Here is a 19,915-nt window from a genome sequence, read left to right as displayed (position 1 = left end):
CCTCATGCCAGTAAGCAATCCTAGCTTAATGCAATATATGAGTCCTCCAGCCATTGAATACACATACACTGATGCTTGTTTAACTGATTTGGTGCTTTACCACTACTTAATTTCAGTTTATTTGTTTATTTATTATAGGAAACACAAAATCATATACATATAGCAAATCATTTGCACTATTCACTCTTCCTACTAATTATAATATGAGAAAGAAGATATACTTTCAGTATAATATTCTAATTCCTCCTCTCCACAAAGATTCAATCACATGCAACAATCATCACCGAATGTTGCACAATTAACACCAGCCAAAGATTCAAGAGTAAATTACGAGTATGTCTAAAAGCCCAAATTAAATTGATTTTGGTTTCTGATTCAATCAGCGCACAAACAACAATCGGAAATTTAAACCCAAACAACTTGTGCTTAACAATCCGCACAAAAACTAACAAACTTACCAAAAGAAAGTGCTAATCGAGAGAGAAGTTAGGAGGCGCCACTATTTTGCGCTTTAGGTTTGAGAAAACTCTGCCATCGGCTTATCATTCGCGCCCGATTTTTACTCTCCCGCGTTTTTTGATCGAGAGAGCTTCAGGTAAAGGGGTCAACAGTCGATATTTTTTAGTTCAAAGGAGAAAGAGGATAGGGAATGGGAATATATCAAGTAACCTAATTTTTTATTTTAGATCCCGACCGTTCGATTCGAATCCGGGCACATCCTGTCCGAGATGGAGCGCACCGGCTCCTTTTATCTGACGGCCCGATTCGAATCTAACGGTCCAGATCTAAAACCAAAAATTAAGTTACTTCAGGAGATCCGAACTCATGGGAATAGTAGTGTAATGCCCAACAGGCCCAATTGAGTTTCTAGCAGGCCGTGAAACAGAATGAATTAACCGGTGAGAGCTCGCTCTCTGGCACCGGTAATTAATGCTAGATATGGATGAATTCGTATCCTCTGCATTAACTCAAAAGGAAATTTTTTGAGTTAATAAATCTTGATCATCCAATCTGTTTTAAGATTCATGCAAATTAAATCGGCATTACTATTAAAGGACCCCTATATCATAAGTAGGGATCGGATTGGCTCCGTTTAAAATCAGACGATTGAGATTTATTAACTCAAAAAAATTATTTTTGAGGTAATGCAGAGGATAAGCATTCAGATATGGATAGGGCACTGGAGCGAAGAAAAATACGGAATGCTCCAAGATTACGTGACATAGTTCACATTTACTGAAGATAATTGGGACCCACTCAAATTAAAACAAGGCAGTGAGCCAGGTGTTGACAAAAGCTTATCCAACGGGAGCAGAGCAGTTATGCTCCGAATGCGAGTCGAAGACAAGCGTGGGGAATTCAGATCCGATGAGGTAACTCAATTTTTTAATTTTAGATTTGAACCGTTCAATTCAAATTCACGACAATTCATTTGAAGCAGAGCGTACACATTCCGAGCAACAAATTTATATTTCGAAGCGATCTCGAGCAACGGATTCAAATTGAATGGTCTCGATCCAAAATTCAAAAATTGAATTACTTTAAAGATCCGGATTCAAGGATGGATGGGGGGATTTTACGGAACGCCCTCTTTTTAAGTTTTAACACAACAGATCGAAACTCACGGATCATGATTTTGTTGTAATGTATCTGAGCCGTTGATCCATATCTAACAGTTCAGATCAACACAAACACTTTCAAAAAAATTCAAGTGTGGTTTGTCTATTATTTTGTTACCCAATTTGTACTCAGAATGGATCCACAAATATTATTTTGTTACCCAATTTGTACTCAGAATGGATCCACATATATTATGTCCAATCATAAACACTTTAAACTTTTGAATAAAATCTAACAAATAAAATATATTATCATTCTAACCCTCTATTTGTAAATAAATTTATAACTACGAAAATATTAACCCTAATTTATACCTTATGTTTTATTTTTGAAACTTTTAACAACTAAAAATTTAAAACATGTAAAATTTAAAACACGTATATGATGTATATAATTTTCTTTATGCACTTGTAATAATTATAAATTTCAAGTGTTTGCAAAAATTGGGGGCTTATTTTTCTTGAAGTGAGACCATCTCCGCCACCATTTCTAATTAGGATATGAATCATATGATGGGGTAATACTAAAGCATAAGTGGAACGAGGGCCTTCTAATTGGATTGTTTCCAATTTAGTCCATAGTAATTACTAATTAGTAATTTAGTACTGCTCAAAAGATGAAACTAATTAGACTGGGCCTTGTTAAATTCAATCCCAACCCACTGAAAACATGACGAAAATAAAATATAAACAAATGAAAAGGTCCATAAAAAGAAGACTAGTTATTAATTTGACAGCAGCGATAACTAATTAAATGCTTATCGTAATAAAAGTTTAATGGAAGCACAGCGGGTGAAAGTTTTATGGATATTCGCACTGGATATTGCCGAATTTTTTATTAATAGAAATAAAATAAATAAAATATTTAAAAAGAACACTACCGTTGAGTTTTGTCGAAAACTAAGTAGACCGGGTCCTGTAAACCCGTCCCACCGGACGGGTCCAATTGACCCGTCCCGGTTAATCCGTATTAGCCGTTAACTAACATCACGGAAGAAAAAAAAAAAAAAAAAATTTCCCGGACGGGTTTAAGCATCCCGTCCCGAGTCTGAAAAAAAAAAAAAAAAAAAAAAAAAAAAATCTGGACGGGATAAGTAAACCCGTCCAGAATTTGAAATATTATATTTATATTATATTATTATATTATATTATATTATATTATTATATTATATTATATTATTATATTATATTATATTATATTATATGATATTATATTATATTATATTGTATTATATTATATTATTATATTATGATTTTATATATATTATATTTTTTTGTTTTTTATATTATATTATTATATTAATATACTTATATATATATATTATATTATGAATAGAACTAGTTTAGTTGTGCTTAAGTTCACCAAAGTGTTTGGTGAGCTTAACTCCAAAACTTATTAAATCGTTTTCAAATGACGAATCCAAACCGTTAGAACCTGCCTATCTTGCGAGTGATGCATTTACATGTGAAAATTTTAAACGTTCAAATTAATTTAGTATAAAGTCAAGCGGTAAGAAAACGTTCAAAAAATAAATGCACTAAAATTAATTTATTAATCTTTTAATCTTGACCGATTGACTTTATACTAAATTAATTCGAATGTTTAAAATCATAATATAATAATATAATAATATAATATAAAAAACAAAAAAATATAATATATATAAAATCATAATATAATATAATAATATAATATAATATAATATAATATAATATAATATAATAATATAATATAATATAATATAATAATATAATATAATATAATAATATAATATAATATAATATAATAATATAATATAATATAATATAATATAATAATATAATATAATATAATATAATATAATAATATAATATAAATATAATATTTCAAATTCTGGACGGGTTTACTTATCCCGTTCAGATTTTTTTTTTTTTTTTTTTTTTTTTTTACAGACTTGGGACGGGATGCTGAAACCCGTCCGGAATTTTTTTGTTTTTTTTTTTTTTTTTTTTTTACAGACTCGGGACGGGATGCTTAAACCCGTCCGGGAAATTTTTTTTTTTTTTTTTTTCCGTGATGTTAGTTAACGGTTAATACGGATTAACCGGGACGGGTCAATTGGACCCGTCCGGTGGGACGGGTTTACAGGACCCGGTCTACTTAGTTTTCGACAAAACTCAACAGTGGTGTTCTTTTTAAATATTTTATTTATTTTATTTCTATTAATAAAAAATTCGGCTGGATATTGTATTTGACTGGAGGAAGAAAAATCCTGGATGCTCCAAGCGTACGACATGCTTAATCTTTACTGCAGATAACTGGGACCCACTCAGTGTAAATTCATTCAAATTAAAACGAGGCTGTGAGCCAGGTGTTGAAAAAAGCTTCTCCAAGGGAAGCAGTTACGCTCGAAATGAAAACAAGACCGTGTCTGTATATGATTGGCCCAGATCGTAGTCCACGGATCGTGTTTTGTTTTTAATGTATCTGGGCCGTTGATCTAAATCTGACGGTTCATATTGAAACAAACATTTCCAAGGGAATTCAAGCTCAGTTTGCCTCTTATTCGTTACTCAGTTTGCACCCAAAATGGATCCAGAATTGTTACCACCCATAATTGCTTTAAATTGCTGAACGAAATCCAAAAAAGAAGAAGCAAATGACCAATTTAACCCCCTAAATGAATTAGAAAAATAAGAATAAATTTATAATTACCAAAATATTAACTTGGATTTATTCCCTATTTTTAAACATTTTTCAGATTTCTTTTATTATTATTACGTACGTAGTTTTTCTCAATGTATACAAAAATCCAAAAAAAGTACGGAAAAGTACAAAGCAGGAAATAAATGAGAAATTCAAACTCACCCAAATATTAACTTTATTTTTGATTTTTTTTGCATATATCTTCACTATTTATAATTATTTTTATACAATAGAAGCACATTTTATGAAAAAAATATATAAAACAACACAATCCGACATGCCTGAACCAGTGTTGTAAATAACGGTATGCAGTCATCGGACGGACAGGGTACCACCAAGTTATTAATCGGAAATAATCGATCATAATCAGAAATAATCAGAAATAATCAGCCAATCAGTGGAAAAAATTCATGACGATTTGGTCACCGCCAACGACTAATCGATCTAAACGGACGTTTTTTACAACACTTTGAACACTCTCAACATGTCAATCCAATCTGTACCATGCCGATATTATATTGTTTCCTGATATTGTGCAACATGACACGATCGACATAACATAAATTAATTTTTATTCATGCCTGCACAACACGATTTATGCAATTCCCATTTAATTAACACGATAACACATCATCTCCAAATAATTTGTGCTCTATTTATTGACAAATCTATTTACAATTTTCTAAAAGACTTCAAGAAAATTAAAATTATAAATATAGTATTGAATAATAAGGGTTCAAATACCTTTATTTTTTTGTTTCTCCATTTGATAAATTTTAAGAATCTAAAATTTAAAACTTAAATGTCAAAATAAAGTTATTTTCTCTATACAAGTAAAAAAATATATGACTTTGTATTGATTATTATTAGGAGCTTGCAAAAAAAAATTTCAGCAATAATTTTTCGCTTGTTAATTCATATAAAAACAAAAAAGAAACTATTATTATATAGATGTAGAGAAATAATATGTTTCACTTATAACAAGTTTTCTTGTAACACATACAATTTAAAATTTATTAATTAAAAATGTAAAAAAATAAAAGTATAAATACACCAAAAAAAAAAAATTAAACCTTTGTTAACAATTTAACATAAAAGTACAACCCAAAACTGGCACAAGCGCCTAATTACCTTTATTTGACCAGCACTTATTTATTTTTTCCCATTTTTCATTGTTTCTCTACAAACATTACTTCACTTATCCTCCCAACATAATTATGAAAACTTGTTAGATTTGTGAGTAAACTTTGGTAAATTTGGGTTAATTATAGTAAACTTGTTAGATTTGTGCTAATTATAATAAAAAAAGTTAATAATTTGGGTAAATTTGTGAGTTTTTAAAATTTTGAAGGGTAAAAATGATATTATGAATTTTAGAGGAGGAATTATGTAATTTTGAAATTTTTAAGGCGATACATAAAATTCCCCCTTTATTTTTTTGCATTTTTCATTATTTCTCTACAAACACTACACTTATCCTCCCAACATAATTAGCAGCAATTTGGTTGGTAGCGGACTAGCAGCGGAGAAATTGTGGCGGCGATCTCAATTCGGATCTAGAAACAAGTTGAGCTGGTACGATTATTCACTGTCGATGCTATTATTGTTAGATTTATTTTTGTCTTCTATTTAATATTACAAATTACTAGTCTTCGTAATTGCAAGTATAGACCTTTTAGTTCAGATCTGGTTCCTCCTATTCCATAGATTCTAATTCATGACTTGGGGAAACTCTTATTGTAAAACAGGAATCCTGCACAAAAGGTGCTTCACAAAATTCTTCTTTGAACGCTGAAAGATGAACAATGTTGAGGTTGACAGTATAAGTAGATTGCCTGATGAGGTATTGACTCATATCCTCTCGTTTCTGAGCACGAAAGAGGCTGTGCAGACCTGCGTTTTGTCCCAAAGATGGATAAACATATGGGCTTCTGTACCGATCCTAGACATCAACCATGATGGATTTGAGAAAGTAGGGGTTCATGATTGCAGTGCAGCATTTGATGATTGCAGTGGAGGTTGTAAAAATGCATTGATAATGTCTGTGGTTAGGTTTGAGCGGTTGATGACCGGTTTTTTGGACAACCGAGCGCCAACAAACTTGGAAAGGGTTCGTTGTGCGCGTCATATTCATAGTTTTGAACATGATGCCTCTGTTGGATGGATTGACCATGTAGCTCTTCTGATGCCACTGGATATCAATATCTTGATTACCGGTGGTACTGATAATTCATTAGATTTGCCTGATTTAGTTTTCTCCTGTGCAAGCCTACATCATCTTAATATTGCTCTCTACGCCAGAGTGAAAACTATCATTAGGCCGGTATCAATAAATTTACCTTCTCTGAAATTTCTAGAGTTGACTTGGGTAGAGCTCCCTGATGATTTTGATCAAAAGCTTTTCATGGGCTGCCCCTCTCTTGAAAGGTTGAAACTATGTAGTTGTGATTTGTATTTCTCAGGCATTTCCTCTGAAGTGTTAAAAGAGTTAACTTTGATCAATTGTAGTCTATATGAGCAAATACAAATTTCTTGCCCTCATCTTATATCCCTGTGCATGACGATTAATCTCAAAAGGGATGGCATTTCATTGAAGAACATGTCATCTCTTGTAAATGTTAACATCGCATTATTTGGTGATGATGTGCTGAATCTCAATCTTTTGGGTAGTCTTTCAAATGCTGCAAAATTAGTTCTTCATATTGGGACTCCTGTGTTGAAGGTATACTTTTTTCTCAGTCCTATAAAATAACTACAAAACTTTCCTTATTTGTTGGGTTCACAAAAATGTTCATTAATATAATTGTTTCTTTTTTGCATAACATAAACTCATTCCTTGTAGCCTGACCTTTTCTTTTGTGTCAATAAAATGTGTAGACATGAGTTCAAAGTATCGTAATGTCATGTATTATTGAAGTTTGCTAACGAAGTTTGCATGTTTATTATAGTTCCACATGATCATTGACTTCTAACTGCTTGCAATTGATTTCCTTTTATATACAGATTCTACTTGTTCTTTTTCATACTAATTTAAGTTTTTTGTTTGAATTGTCGACACCAAAATAAACCCACAGAAAGCAGTAATCTTCATTTGTGTACGTTTGTGGCTTTGTATACGTGAAAGTTGCATTTCTTGATGCAACTCGATCAGTTTACTTTTTTATGTGTTACATGTTCAGAATACAATGTTAGTAATTTCCTGCAAAAATCACGTTACTTGCTCGTTTTTTTAATGAAGAAACAATTGGAGAAGGATATGCCTAACTGCAGAATATTCAACAACTTGAAGAAACTTGTTGTGGATGGAACATGCGATATGTTTTATGACTTTCACCTGATAGCTTGTTTGCTCAAGCATTCTCCTAATTTGAAAGAGCTTGAATTGTTGCCCAATGAGGTAATCTCACTCTCGCCCCCTCCCTCCCTCTCTATTTAATTAAGACTAGTAAAGTTAATGTAGGGATATGATTATGTACTAACATTTTGGTACAAATGAATAGAAATTAGGTTTTTGTTCAATATAATGAATGATAATTAGTAGTGCTTGATTTCAGTACAGATTTTAGTTCTACACTTGTACATTCAAGTTCCAGTTTTTTGCTTCATACAAATGAATAACAATTGAGTTTTTGTTCGATGTATTGAATAATAATTAGTATGATATTTCAGTACTATACTTTTACAGTCAGGTTCAATTTATTCTTGTTCTTTTTTCTCTAAACAAGCAGTCTGGTTCTAACTTGATTTTCCTTAAATACTATTATTATTCTATGGTTATTTGGGGCTTATGAATGAATTGAGGCCTAAAAGAGGCTAATTCCTTCTGGTACCAGATTGCTCAAGTTAAATGGCAGTCTATGCAAACACTGCTACTGTTAATAGTTTTGAGTTGACAAAGCTACCAATTGTTTGAATATGCTGATTAAATCTCATGTTAACTTGTGATTTTCTTACCATTCTAACAGATCCTAGGTCAAATACAAGAGCCCAGACAAGATGTTTTGTTCCAGTATGAGTATTTGGAGATGGTGAAAATCGGTCATGAGTATGGGCGTAAATTGTCTAGCATGCTGATCAATGCTATGATCAAGAATTTGGGTAGATATGTAAAGAAAATAGGGAATATGATCATAGCTTAGTATGTTATTATCTTAATTAGTTTATCAAACATCCCTCGTAATATGTGGCAAGTTTTGTTTGGGTATGGATTTATTTTTATATGTTGAAGTTAGTATTGTTAACATATTTTGAGACCCGATTGTGTCTTTGGTGTATTGAACCCTAAGAGTTGTCATTTTCTGCCATTGTATTGCTGATGGCAGCAGTCTGCCATTGTGGATCGGAGCGATCGATCAAAATTGTTAAACTAATCTGAAGTTTTTGTTTTGCATAGTATGCAGATATCAGTAATGGCACATGCATCTGCTGCCATAAATGGAGTTGCATGTATAATGCTATTTTCTTCCTCTTTTGTATGGTTATATTTAACAAGGTATGTGTCATTCTTATTTCTTAACTCTGCAGTTGATTCAATGTTTCTATGGTAAATTTGGTAATCATGGTTATGTTGTGCGCATGTTCATCCAAATAAGATATTTTTCTTATGGAAGGGAGCTCCAGTATTACACATAAGTCTTGAGATATCATATTGAAGTATTGAACTGATGACTTTGGATAAAAGGTAACGGTTTTTTTTTTTTTTTTTTAAAATCGGAACGATGTTTGCGCCACAATCGTACACACTTGTGTGAAGTTGGAATTTAATTTTTTTACAAATTTGGAAATTTTTCCATAATATTTGACATTTTTTTCTAATTTTTTTTTCATTGCTCGATTATTAACTAATGTCTTGTAATAATTGATATTTTATTCGATAAGTGCTACACATTAGGCAAATTAAATTAACTATTTTTAGAATTGAATAAATGTTACGTAAATTTAACAATACAAATACGCAAATAATTATCACATATTTAAAATAAAAATAAAGTCATTTTAATTAGTAAGCTCTGGACAGTTTATAGTTCTCACATGTAGTGTTATCTCTTAATTAAATAAAGATGTTTTTGGAGAGATATAACTAGTAACAAAATGCGAGGAAAAAAAAAACAAATTGAGTATGATAAAAATGAACGAATGTTTCTCTTTATAGGAAAAAAATATAATCACTCAATTTTATTTATTTTTATTTGATAATTATCAAGATGTAATTTTGATAAATAGTTACAATTTTTTTAATTAATACTAAAATAATAATAATCATTTTTTTAAGAAATAAATATACACAATACACAATAATTCAGTTAAAATATCTAAAACATTTGAGATTTTATGTGCAAATTTCACAAAACAAATAAAGTACTAACTTTTCTGTGTACTTTCTATATCTCACATGAACTTGTACGGTTATGGTAGTCTACTACTCTAGCTATTGACTTTTACTCTCTTCATTTGCTGCATGAAAAAAACAATATTAAAAACAAGGACAGTGATAACAATCCCCGCAGGTTTATCCCCGCATTTATCCCCGCAGATACTGCCAAAAAAAACATGGGGGGACCGCTCAATCATTAATGAGCGTTTAAAAAACTGCGGGTATTTAACTTGAAGCATTAAAGTATTTACCTTGAATTTGTCAGGTATTAAACCCTATGCAATGATCTCTATTTATGAAATAATAAATCAATCCATTAATTGTCCCCGCACAAAATTTCCTTTTTTTTTGAATCGTCCCCGCACAACTGGGGACCATTAAACATGGGGGGACCGCTCAATCATTAATGAGCATTTAAAAAACTGTTAGTATTTAACTTGAAGCATCAAAGTATTTAACTTGAATTTATCAGGTATTAAACTCTATGCAATGATCTCTATTTATTAAAGAATAAATCAATCCATTAATTGTTCCCGCACAAAATTTCTTTTTTTTTTTAATCGTCCCCGCACAACTAGAGACCATTAAATAAACAATCCTCTCACCCAATGATAAATACTTTGAGACATAATGATAAATACTTTATGTTACATGGGTAAATACTTTACATTATATGGATAAATACTTTATGTTAAATGGATAAATACTTCTCAGGCATACTTGCAACTTTCAGTAAAACATCAATGATAAATACTCTCATGCATAATGATAAATATTTTATGTTACATGGATAAATACTTTGTATTGCATAGATAAATACTTCTCAGACATAATTGCAACTTATAGTAAAACATCAATGATAAATACTTTCAGACATAATGATAAATACTATATGTTACATGGATAAATACTTCTCAGAAATAATGATAAATATTTTTTTGAACATCAATTAACAGATAAGCATTTATTAACAATGATTGTTATTAGATAACAGTATAATTAATGCCCAGATTATTTTTAAAACAATAATTAACGCGGGAATTGTTATTAGAGGAATGCATAATTAATGCGGGGATGTGAGTGGGGGGTTTCTTATAATTAGTGGGGGGATAAAAGGAAACTTTTAGGAAAATTAGTGGGGGGATATATGATAGTTAAGGAAGAGAGAGAGTGCGGGGAAAATGGGGGGATGGGAGTGGGGGGTTTGTTATAATTATTCTAAAAACAAACAGTTAAAAAATATATATATATTCTTTAAATGTAGTTGCAATTTTTAACAAAGGAAACTAGTTCATTAGCGATTCAATAACATATGTGGTATGTTAAACGAATCCAATTCCAGTTTATTCCAACATGATTATCCAGTTCAATCCGATTTTAATAATAATGGTTATTATTAAGAGGAGGGTTCCAATGCCTCATTTTTTTCATACCTCATCATATCTCATATTTTATATTTTCGTTTTCAAAGTCCAAATTGTCGATCCGAACTGTTCAACAAAATATTTATACTAAAATATGCATGAAAATGAAATTTTATATTTTTTGAAATTTTTTTGCTATTTTTTAAGATAGGTACAAAATCACTGTTTTGAACCGTTCAAAAAATAGTGATTTTCTACCTATCTTAAAAAATAGTAAAAAAATTTCAAAAATTAAAAAAATTCATTTCTAACCATATTTTAGTATGGATATGAAGAAAATGAAGATTTCTTCGCCAATTTAGACTTTGAATATGAAGAAAATGAAGATATAAAATATGAGGTATGATGAGGTATAAAAAAAATGAGGCATTGGAACCCTCCTCTATTATTAATGAGCATGGGACACAAAATTTTATTGAGAATAAGCATCTACATTTCTGAAATTATTAGAATTTATAATATGACGTGGTAGTTTCTAAATTAGTTTTAGGGATGCGAGAGAGTTTCTTATTTATAAGCTATGCAGTAAAGTTTTTTATTAAAAAATTGTTTATAAATTCCATGCTGGCCAAATGATTGGCTCAAATTATTTCTCTTTTTTAATTTGTTGCTGACGTGGCTTAATAGAAACTCTAAAATTAATTTTAGAAATGTGAGGGTTAGATATTTTAGAAATTATAATTTATAAAAAGTAATTAACAGTTATTTAGAAACTCATTTGAGTTTCTGAGATGTAGATGCTCTTCTGCATGCATACTTTTTGTAGAAGTAGAACACATTAAATAATATGTAATCTTTCGAGAAATTTTGGAGATATGCTGATCAACCCTTATAAGTTTATTAATTTCGGTTACAATGATTTTGGTGCACTTTCATTATTAATTACCAAAATGTTACTAAATTTTTTTTTATAAATAATATTTGAGACTACAATTTGATTTTGTTGTTTGATATTTATCGAGTAATTTACAATAAATAATTTTATAAATAATAAACAATATGCATGTAATAATATGAGGCTAATTTTATGAAAAAGAAAGATGAAATAGAAGAGATTACTGATCGTTAGATATTGATCGCGTGATCTGAAAAGATACAATTAATTTGCATACATGATTATTAAGTCATTTGATGATTATGTTGATCAAATTCTTAAAAAATATAATGGATGCAACAATTTAATTTTGTATATTTGTGAACCACAAAAATATGAGAAAATATTTTATTTTCTACTTAATATTATTTTGATAGTCACGAAAAGAATATGATTTGCAATACAATTTTTATTTGTTTCTCATAATTTTTTTTTCTTTCTGATTCGATGTTGGACAAAGTTTGTGACGCAAATATGAGTGAGTCTATGGTAATATGCATATCACGGGTTGTTACCGTGCTACGGCTCTATATTCAAGTTTTTAAATCCTAACGGTCGATCCGAACCGTTCATCTTGTTCTCCATATTAATATGTGTTTGGAGACCAAATTTTACATTTTTTGAAATTTTTTTACTATTTTTTTAGATATTTAGAAAATCACTTGATCTGAAAATTCTGGACCATCCAAAAACAGTGATTTTCAATAAATCTAAAAAAATAGTAAAAAAATTTCAAAAAATGTAAAATTTGGTCTCCAAACACATATTAATATGGAAAACAAGATGAACGGTTCGGATCGACCGTTAGGATTCGAAAACTCGAATATAGAGCCGTAGCACGGTGCCAAATCATGATATGCATATTACCATAGACTCACTCCGCAAATATTATTTTCTCAAGGGCAATAGAAACAAGTTTGGTAATATATTTCGTGTCATGGAGCAATTTCACAAACCTAAATGCTTCCTCTCAATTTTTTCAGATCCAGTGCAATATGGGTTCAGATCCCCTAATGTAACCTAATTTTTGGATTTATATGTGGACCATCCGATTCAAATCTGAGCCAATCCGGCCGAGGTGGACCGCAAGGGGCCCCTTTAATCTGATGTCCCGATTCGAATCGGACGGTCCGGATCTAAACTTAAAAATTGAGTTACATTAGGTGATCCGAACTCGTGCAATATCGGGTAAATGAGATCTGAATAATCCGCTTTAATCTATTACGAATCTCAAAGCGGACTCACATTCGGAGGCGGAGGCTCGGAGCTACGAATCTTCCCCTCCTAAAACCCTTGTCCTCTCGCGTCTCGCCTATTCACACGCTTCTCTAGTTCTCTACCAAACCCTCTTTTCCTTTCATACCCCTTGAATCAGATCTCCATTTCTCTTGCCATTGTTGTGACGAGGTCTGTCTGGATTCAGCGCGACAAGGTACTGCTAACTATTTCGCTTCTAATTAATATCCGTTTCATGTCATGATCAGCTTTAGTTTTCCTGGAACTTGGTACACAGTTTTAGGGTTTTAGAAGTTTATATTGTGTGATTACTGGTGAATTGCATTGTGCTTGGGTTTCATATAGGTAATTAGAATGGAAATTGCATTGGTCTTGTTGAGAAATTTGAGTATTATTCTTGGCAGGGGCGGAACTAGAAAATAGAAATCAAATACAGTGTAATTTCATTTTAAAAGGGGGGCTAAAAGGTATTAATACATATGAGAATTACAAAATTTAATGGACTAAAATATAAAATGTTAATTTATAAGGGGTGCTTAGCCCCCTTTGCTCTCTACGGTGTTCCGCCACTGATTATTGGGTCAAAATTACAACAACTGAGGCGGTTACTAGTAATTATTGTTCTCAAGTTCTTTTTTATTTTATTTTTTTCCATGTCCCCTCCAGTTTTGATTTCCCATGTTTTTGTACTCCGAGAAAATTCACCTTTCTATTGCTATTATAACCGATACAAAAGACATGACTTTTGAACTGAAAAGTACTTGTTATTCCAAATCTGTTTGGGCAATTGGTTTAAATCTTCACTGACATTTGTTACTACTTCTAAAGAGTTTTAGTATCCATTGGTAATTTGAGCAGTGGCATCTAAATTAAGATTGTTTCCTTGAAGTTGAGATGTGTTCCTCCTAAATATTTAGGAAAATTTCCTATTAAATATTTAGGATTGCCCCTTCACGACCATAAACCTTTATTAAAAGATTGGGATTTTCTTATTGAAAAGATCGAAAAGAAACTCCCCAATTGGCAGGGTCAACTTATATCGATAGGTGGTAGACTTACATTGATTAACTCGGTATTGTCATCAGTCCCACTATATACTCTCTCAATACATAAAATTCCTGTCACTATTATCAAAAGGATAGATCAGATTAGGTGTCGCTTTCTTTGGCAAGGAACAGTTAGAAAAAGGAAAAAATATGCATTAGTGAATTGGAATACAGCATGTTTAGCTAAGGAATTTGGGGGTATGGGAATTCTTAATCTATATCAAATGAACATAGCTTTACTTATGAAATGGTGGTGGAGATATAAAGACCCAACGTACTCATCCATGTGGAAGTCTATTATTCAGTACCAATATTATAGCAACACTTCTCAAATTGCATATTCTCCATTCTGGGGGGAGATAGTCAAATTGGAACAGCTAGGATATTGTAGTATTACCTATACACCTGGTTTCGATTCTGAGCTTCGACTTTGGACTGACACTTGGGACAATCAGTGCCCTCTAGCAACACAATTCCCTCAGTTATTTGAAATTTGTACTACCCCTAATTGTTCTCTTAGCGAAACAATCACTTCCCAAGGACACAATGTTAGGTTTAGACGGTCCTTAGATGGCATTTTGTTACAAGAATGGCACTTTATATTACATAAACTTAGTGGTATCTCATTTACACATGCTGCAGACAAAATTTCGTGGCGATGGGAAACATCTGGTGCATTTACTGTTAGGTCCCTTTATAAATTTCTTACTTTTGGAGGGGTGATTAGGAATAAAAGTATGGTACTATGGACACTACCCATTCCTTACAAAATAAGAACTTTTATGTGGCTTCTTACTCATAATAAACTACTTACCAAAAAAAATCTGGCAAAACGAGGTTGGTCCGGCTGTACCAAATGCCACTTCTGTACCCAAGAGGAAACTCATAACCATCTTTTTCTGAAATGTAGATTTACTCAACAAATTTGGTATTGGATGGGTATTAGTCACCAATTTTACCAGAATTGGCATTCCATCAAGGATGTTCTTGCATTTTCATTTACATTACCGAATGGCCAACAACAATCCTTTCTTATTGTATTCAGTGCTCTATGCTGGACTTTATGGAAAATTAGAAATGAAATCTGTTTTCAACAATTAACACCAAAATCTTTTAAGACTACTATTTTACTCATTATCTCACTGGTTTCTTATTGGCTAGGTAACACTTTGAAGAAGTTCAAATCCTTTACAGGTCTATGGCTGCCGGGTGAGTTGGATGCAATTCCCCTACAGGCTCTGGCACCTGAACAGGACACACAACTGGACATATTCGCTGGGCAAGGCTCAGCCGTGGATCCACAGGAAGAAGATGGATAGTAATCCTTGATTTACATGACTTAGCTAGAGATTAAATAAAGGGGTTTTATTAATAGATCTCTATTTAGGCTCTGTCAACCTTGTTTTTGAGTACCTTTGGACTATGGCAGCATGTTGATGTCGATGGCTCTGTTAATTTGGTTTTGGATTAATTGTGACTCTTGGTTGTACTTGTTTCATTTTAATGGAACGGGCTTTTAGCCTTTTTTTCAAAAAAAAAAAATCTTGTTATATATTTGTTGAGATTCATGTCTGTATTGTTATGCAGGAGTTCTGAATGCCAGATGTTTGTGGGAATGCTTGAAAGATGAAAAAGACCAGGAATCATGGTGGCAGAGAGAATGTAGAACATGACCTGATCAGTAGCTTGCCTGATGAGGTTTTGACCCATATCCTCTCCTTTCTGATCACAAAAGAGGCTGTGCAAACCTGCGTTTTATCCAAAAGTTGGAAAACCACATGGGCCGCTGTGCCGATTTTGAACATCAAACCGAAGGATTTTGTGGTATTCGAGGATTATTATTGCAGCAACTTTGTAGATTGTTCCTATGAAGGCTGTAGTGAAGCATCAAGAATGTCTGTTGCTAGGTTTGAGCGGTTCATGACTGGTTTTTTGGATAACCGAGCACCAACAAACTTGCAAAGAGTTTGTTGCCATCGTGAATTTCATTGGTGGGAAACTCATGCCTTTATCGGATGGCTTGACCGTGTATTGCTTCTTATGCCACTGCAGATCAATATCATCATTGATTGCTATGGTGGTATTTCAGTAGATATGCCTGATTTAGTTTTTTCCTCTGCATGCCTACAGCATCTTTCGATGTCTCTCTACACCAATGTGAAAATCATCATTAGGCCGGTATCAATAAATTTACCTTCTCTGAAATTTCTAGAGCTAAATTGCGTAGAACTCCCTGATGATTTTTCACAAAAACTTTTCATGGGCTGCCCCTCTCTTGAAAGGCTGGAACTATCTCGTTGTGATTTGTATTTCTCAAGCATTTCCTCTTAAGTGTTAAAGGAGTTGACTTTGCACTTTTGTGATCTACATGAGCAAATGCAAATTTCTTGTCCTAATCTTGTGTTCATGAGAATTCATCTCCAAAGGGGTGTCATTTCATTGAAGAACATGTCATCTCTTGTAGATGCTGTCATTATGTTATATCAGGATCCTGGTAGTGCTGAAGTGCCAGTTCTGAACTTTTTTGGCTGCCTTTCAAATGTTGTGAAATTAAAGCTTCATTTGGAAACTCTTGTGTTGAAGGTATACATTTTTCCGGTCTTATAAAATTAAAAATACAAAAAAAATCCCTTATTTGTTGGGTTAACAAAATGTTCATTAACAAAATTGTTATTTTTGTTTTGCATAACATAAAATGTGTACATGAATTTAAAGTATCATAATGTCATGTATCTAACTAGAGTTATGGTTTTTGGGGCACCTGTTATTGAAATTTGCTAACAAAATTTACATGTTTATTTTAGTTCCACATGATCATTTTACTTCTGACTGCTTGCCATTGATTTGCTTTTATGTACAGATTATACTTCTCAAGTTTTTTCATACTAATCAAGCTATTTGTTTGAATTATTGACCCCAAAATAAACCCACAAATCGCATTAATCATCATTTGTGTAGGTGTATGGCTTTGTATACCTTTTCTATTGCTTGATGCAAGACCGGTCAGTTTCCCTGTAAAAATCACGCTCTTGTTCGTTTTTTAAATGAAGGAACAATTGGAGAAGGATATATCTAACTGCAGAAATTTCAACAATTTGAAGAAACTTGTTGTGGCTGGAAAATGGGATATGAGCCATGACTTTTACCTCATAGCTTGTTTGCTCAAGCATTCTCCTAATTTAAAAGAGCTTCGTTTGTTGTTGTTCAATGAGGTAATCTCGCTCTCCCTTCCTCCCTCCTTCCCTCTCTAATTAAGATTGAAGACTATTTAAGTCTACCATTTAGTAAAGTTAATCTAGGGATAGGATTTTGCACTAACATCCTGTGGTTATTTGGGGCTTATTAGTGAATTGAGGCCTAAAAGGGACTAAGTCCTGTTATTACCAGACCGCTCATGTTAAATGCCAGTCTTTGTTAACTCTGTTAACATATCAGACAAGTCCGGTAATTAATAGTTTGATTGATGAAGTTACCAATTGTGCACTAACATCCTATGATTTTCTACCCATTCTAACAGAGCCAATGTGAAACACAAGAGGCCCCACAAAAGGTTTCAGGAGGCGTTTTGTTCCAGCATGAGTATCTTGAGACAGTTAAAATTGGTCATATGTATATGGGTATATTGTCTAGCGAGCTGATTGATGCTATAATCAAGTTGTTGGGTTCATATGTAAAGAAAATAGGGAATGTGATAATAACTTAGTCCGTTATTATCTTAGTTAGCTTGTCAATCATCCATCGTAATACCTGACAAGTTGTGTTTGGGTATGGATTTCTTTTTAATGTTGAAGTTAGTATTGTTACCTTATTGTTTAGACATCCTTTGTGTTTTGGTGTATTGAATCCTAAGAGTTGCATTTTCTGCCATTGTAAAATTGTAATGATGGCAGCGGTCTGCCATTGTTGATCAGAGCGGACTGATCAAAATTGGATAGGTTTTAGCATGAAGGTGGCTGTTCAAATGTGCATTTTGTCAAAATGATGGAGAAAGACATAGGCTGCCGTGTCGGTTCTAGACATTAATATTGATGAATTCTGAATTGATGATTCTGATGAATTCTGAATTGATGATTCTGATGCTGGCTGTGATGAAGCATTGTGAAAGTCTGTGGCTAGGTTTTAGCAAGCCTAAAGCATCTGAAGATGTTTCTTACACCGGTAAGAAAACCATCATTAAACCGGTGTCAATTTATTTGCCTTCTCTGAGGATTTTTGTGCTGGTGCAGTGTAGAGCCCGATGAGGATTTCGTGCAAGAGTTTTTTACTGGCTGCCCCTCGTTTGAAAAGTTGCAGCTAATGTCTTGTAATTTGTTGCTCTTTGGCATCTCCTCTAATGCGTTGGAGTTGAGTTTTATCCATTGTCATCAATTTGACCAAATTCCAAATTCTTGTCCTGGTCTTTTTTCATTGTTCATTGACCGTCCTCATAGTGAAAGCATTTCACTGGAAACCATGACATCCTCAGTAAATGCATTCATTAGAATAAGAACACAGATGAGGTTTCTTGTTTTTTAATGGGACAAAAATGATATGTAAGAACTTGAGACATGCCAGATGTATAACAAGTTGCACAATCAAAAGAGACCAATCCGCTACAGTATGAGTCAGTTCTTTCTTGTTTTCTTTCATGACCCATTCTGTAAAGTGATTGGTTTGATTACTTCCAAGTTCATACGTTATGAATTTACTAATTATTATGTTACTTTTCCCATGTTATTTTGTTTTAACAAAAGTTTTGCAACAAATACAATTGTATTTCACATTAAGGTATTGTCCTACACCAAGTCTTGGCCCGACATTGCCTGGCTCAATTGTCACTATTGTGGGCGGTCAAGATGTAAACAATTTAGTTGAGATCCCATGATTTGTAGGGACCTTTGCATCAAATACTTCACGACTTCCGGCAGCAGCTAGAGGTTTATGAAGTATATGTATTTGCAAATTTAATGTGGTCAATTTGAAAGGCTCGGTGTATGCAAATGTATGCCAGTAAGGTGATGAATCCACAATCTGTTATAAACTAAGTGTTGGCAATGGTTAATACTTAATAGTGTCACAACTGGAAGGCTTCCAAGTGATGTGCAGGTGGTAATCCAAGAAGCCATGTGACACAGTGTTGCTGCGTAGGCCATGCATTCTTGCTGGGTTGATGGATTGTTCTGTGTTTCAAAGGTTGCGAGTTGGTACTAGTTTACTCAATTACTCATCAGCTTTTTTGACGTTTCATTTGAAGGCGTTGGCTTAGTTGGGAGGTATGCTAGTTGCTATAGAGCACTTGATTGCTGATGGTCTTTCTACACGGACTCTTACCAACCGGTGCATCTACTGACTACGGATCAGGTTCTGGTTAGCATTGATTGGCAGGCACATCCCGAGGTGATGCAGATTTGGGATATCTTATGTTGTTACAGGGGATAAATGTTTGTATGATTCAGGGGAAGGGTATTATCCCACAAATTGGCAAATTTGGATAGGATACAAATGTTTAATTGGAGAACATATTTATTTTCATATCACTTTTGGTGAGCAGTACGTGATTCTTGTTTTTTTTAAAAAAAAAAATTGAAATATATCTTTCTTATATTAACAATCAGTTTTATTTTACAGCACACTACAACCAATAAAAATATATCAAACTATGAAAGCTAAAATTATA

At 32.7% G+C, this 19,915-nt stretch overlaps 4 protein-coding genes across 8 annotated transcripts in view; 1 reads left to right on the top strand and 3 right to left on the bottom strand.

The window, feature by feature from the left end:
- Positions 1-19,915, bottom strand: part of LOC144545561 (F-box/FBD/LRR-repeat protein At1g16930-like) — a 70,847-nt gene that overhangs the window by 3,590 nt on the left and 47,342 nt on the right. Inside the window, exon 1 of one of the 2 annotated variants that reach the window (XM_078294134.1) lies at positions 459-603. The exons of the other annotated variant lie outside the window; for it this stretch is intronic. The gene's annotated coding sequence lies outside the window, so the exon portion shown is untranslated. Of the gene's footprint in view, positions 1-458; positions 604-19,915 lie in introns of those variants that run through there. 2 annotated transcript variants of the gene reach the window in all.
- The window catches only part of LOC144545560 (putative F-box/LRR-repeat protein At3g18150), a 78,885-nt gene that overhangs the window by 13,364 nt on the left and 45,606 nt on the right, over positions 1-19,915 (bottom strand). The window lies entirely within an intron of this gene.
- LOC144545443 (F-box/LRR-repeat protein At3g59200-like) overlaps positions 1-19,915 on the bottom strand; it is a 69,697-nt gene that overhangs the window by 39,702 nt on the left and 10,080 nt on the right. The gene's annotated exons all lie outside the window — the stretch shown is intronic.
- LOC144545559 (F-box protein At4g22280-like) lies at positions 5,764-18,065 on the top strand. Of its 3 annotated transcripts, none has more exons than XM_078294129.1 (4): positions 5,764-5,880; positions 6,054-7,027; positions 17,310-17,471; positions 17,777-18,065. In XM_078294129.1, exons 2-4 carry the CDS (start codon positions 6,104-6,106, stop codon positions 17,960-17,962), a joined length of 1,272 nt encoding a protein of 423 aa, XP_078150255.1. In that variant the 5' UTR covers positions 5,764-5,880; positions 6,054-6,103; the 3' UTR covers positions 17,963-18,065. The 3 variants fall into 3 exon arrangements, with proteins under 3 accessions (XP_078150255.1, XP_078150257.1, XP_078150256.1); XM_078294131.1 differs by lacking the exons at positions 17,310-17,471; positions 17,777-18,065 and adding exons at positions 7,544-7,702; positions 8,271-8,560; XM_078294130.1 differs by having other exon boundaries at positions 5,803-5,910.

The sequence above is a fragment of the Carex rostrata genome, chromosome 28 (genome assembly GCF_964058835.1).
Source record: "Carex rostrata chromosome 28, lpCarRost1.2, whole genome shotgun sequence".
Classification (NCBI taxonomy): Eukaryota; Viridiplantae; Streptophyta; class Magnoliopsida; order Poales; family Cyperaceae; genus Carex; species Carex rostrata.
Note: the sequence above shows the minus strand (reverse complement) of the source record. Positions and strands in the feature narration are given on the sequence as shown.

Bases quoted from the DNA above. Each gene is read 5' to 3' on its own strand.
- LOC144545559 (XM_078294129.1), top strand. From the start codon at position 6,104: ATGAACAATGTTGAGGTTGACAGTATAAGTAGATTGCCTGATGAGGTA. The intron at 7,028-17,309 runs GTATACTTTTTT...TTTTAAATGAAG, and splicing joins TTGGGACTCCTGTGTTGAAG to GAACAATTGGAGAAGGATAT. The intron at 17,472-17,776 runs GTAATCTCGCTC...CCATTCTAACAG, and splicing joins GTTTGTTGTTGTTCAATGAG to AGCCAATGTGAAACACAAGA.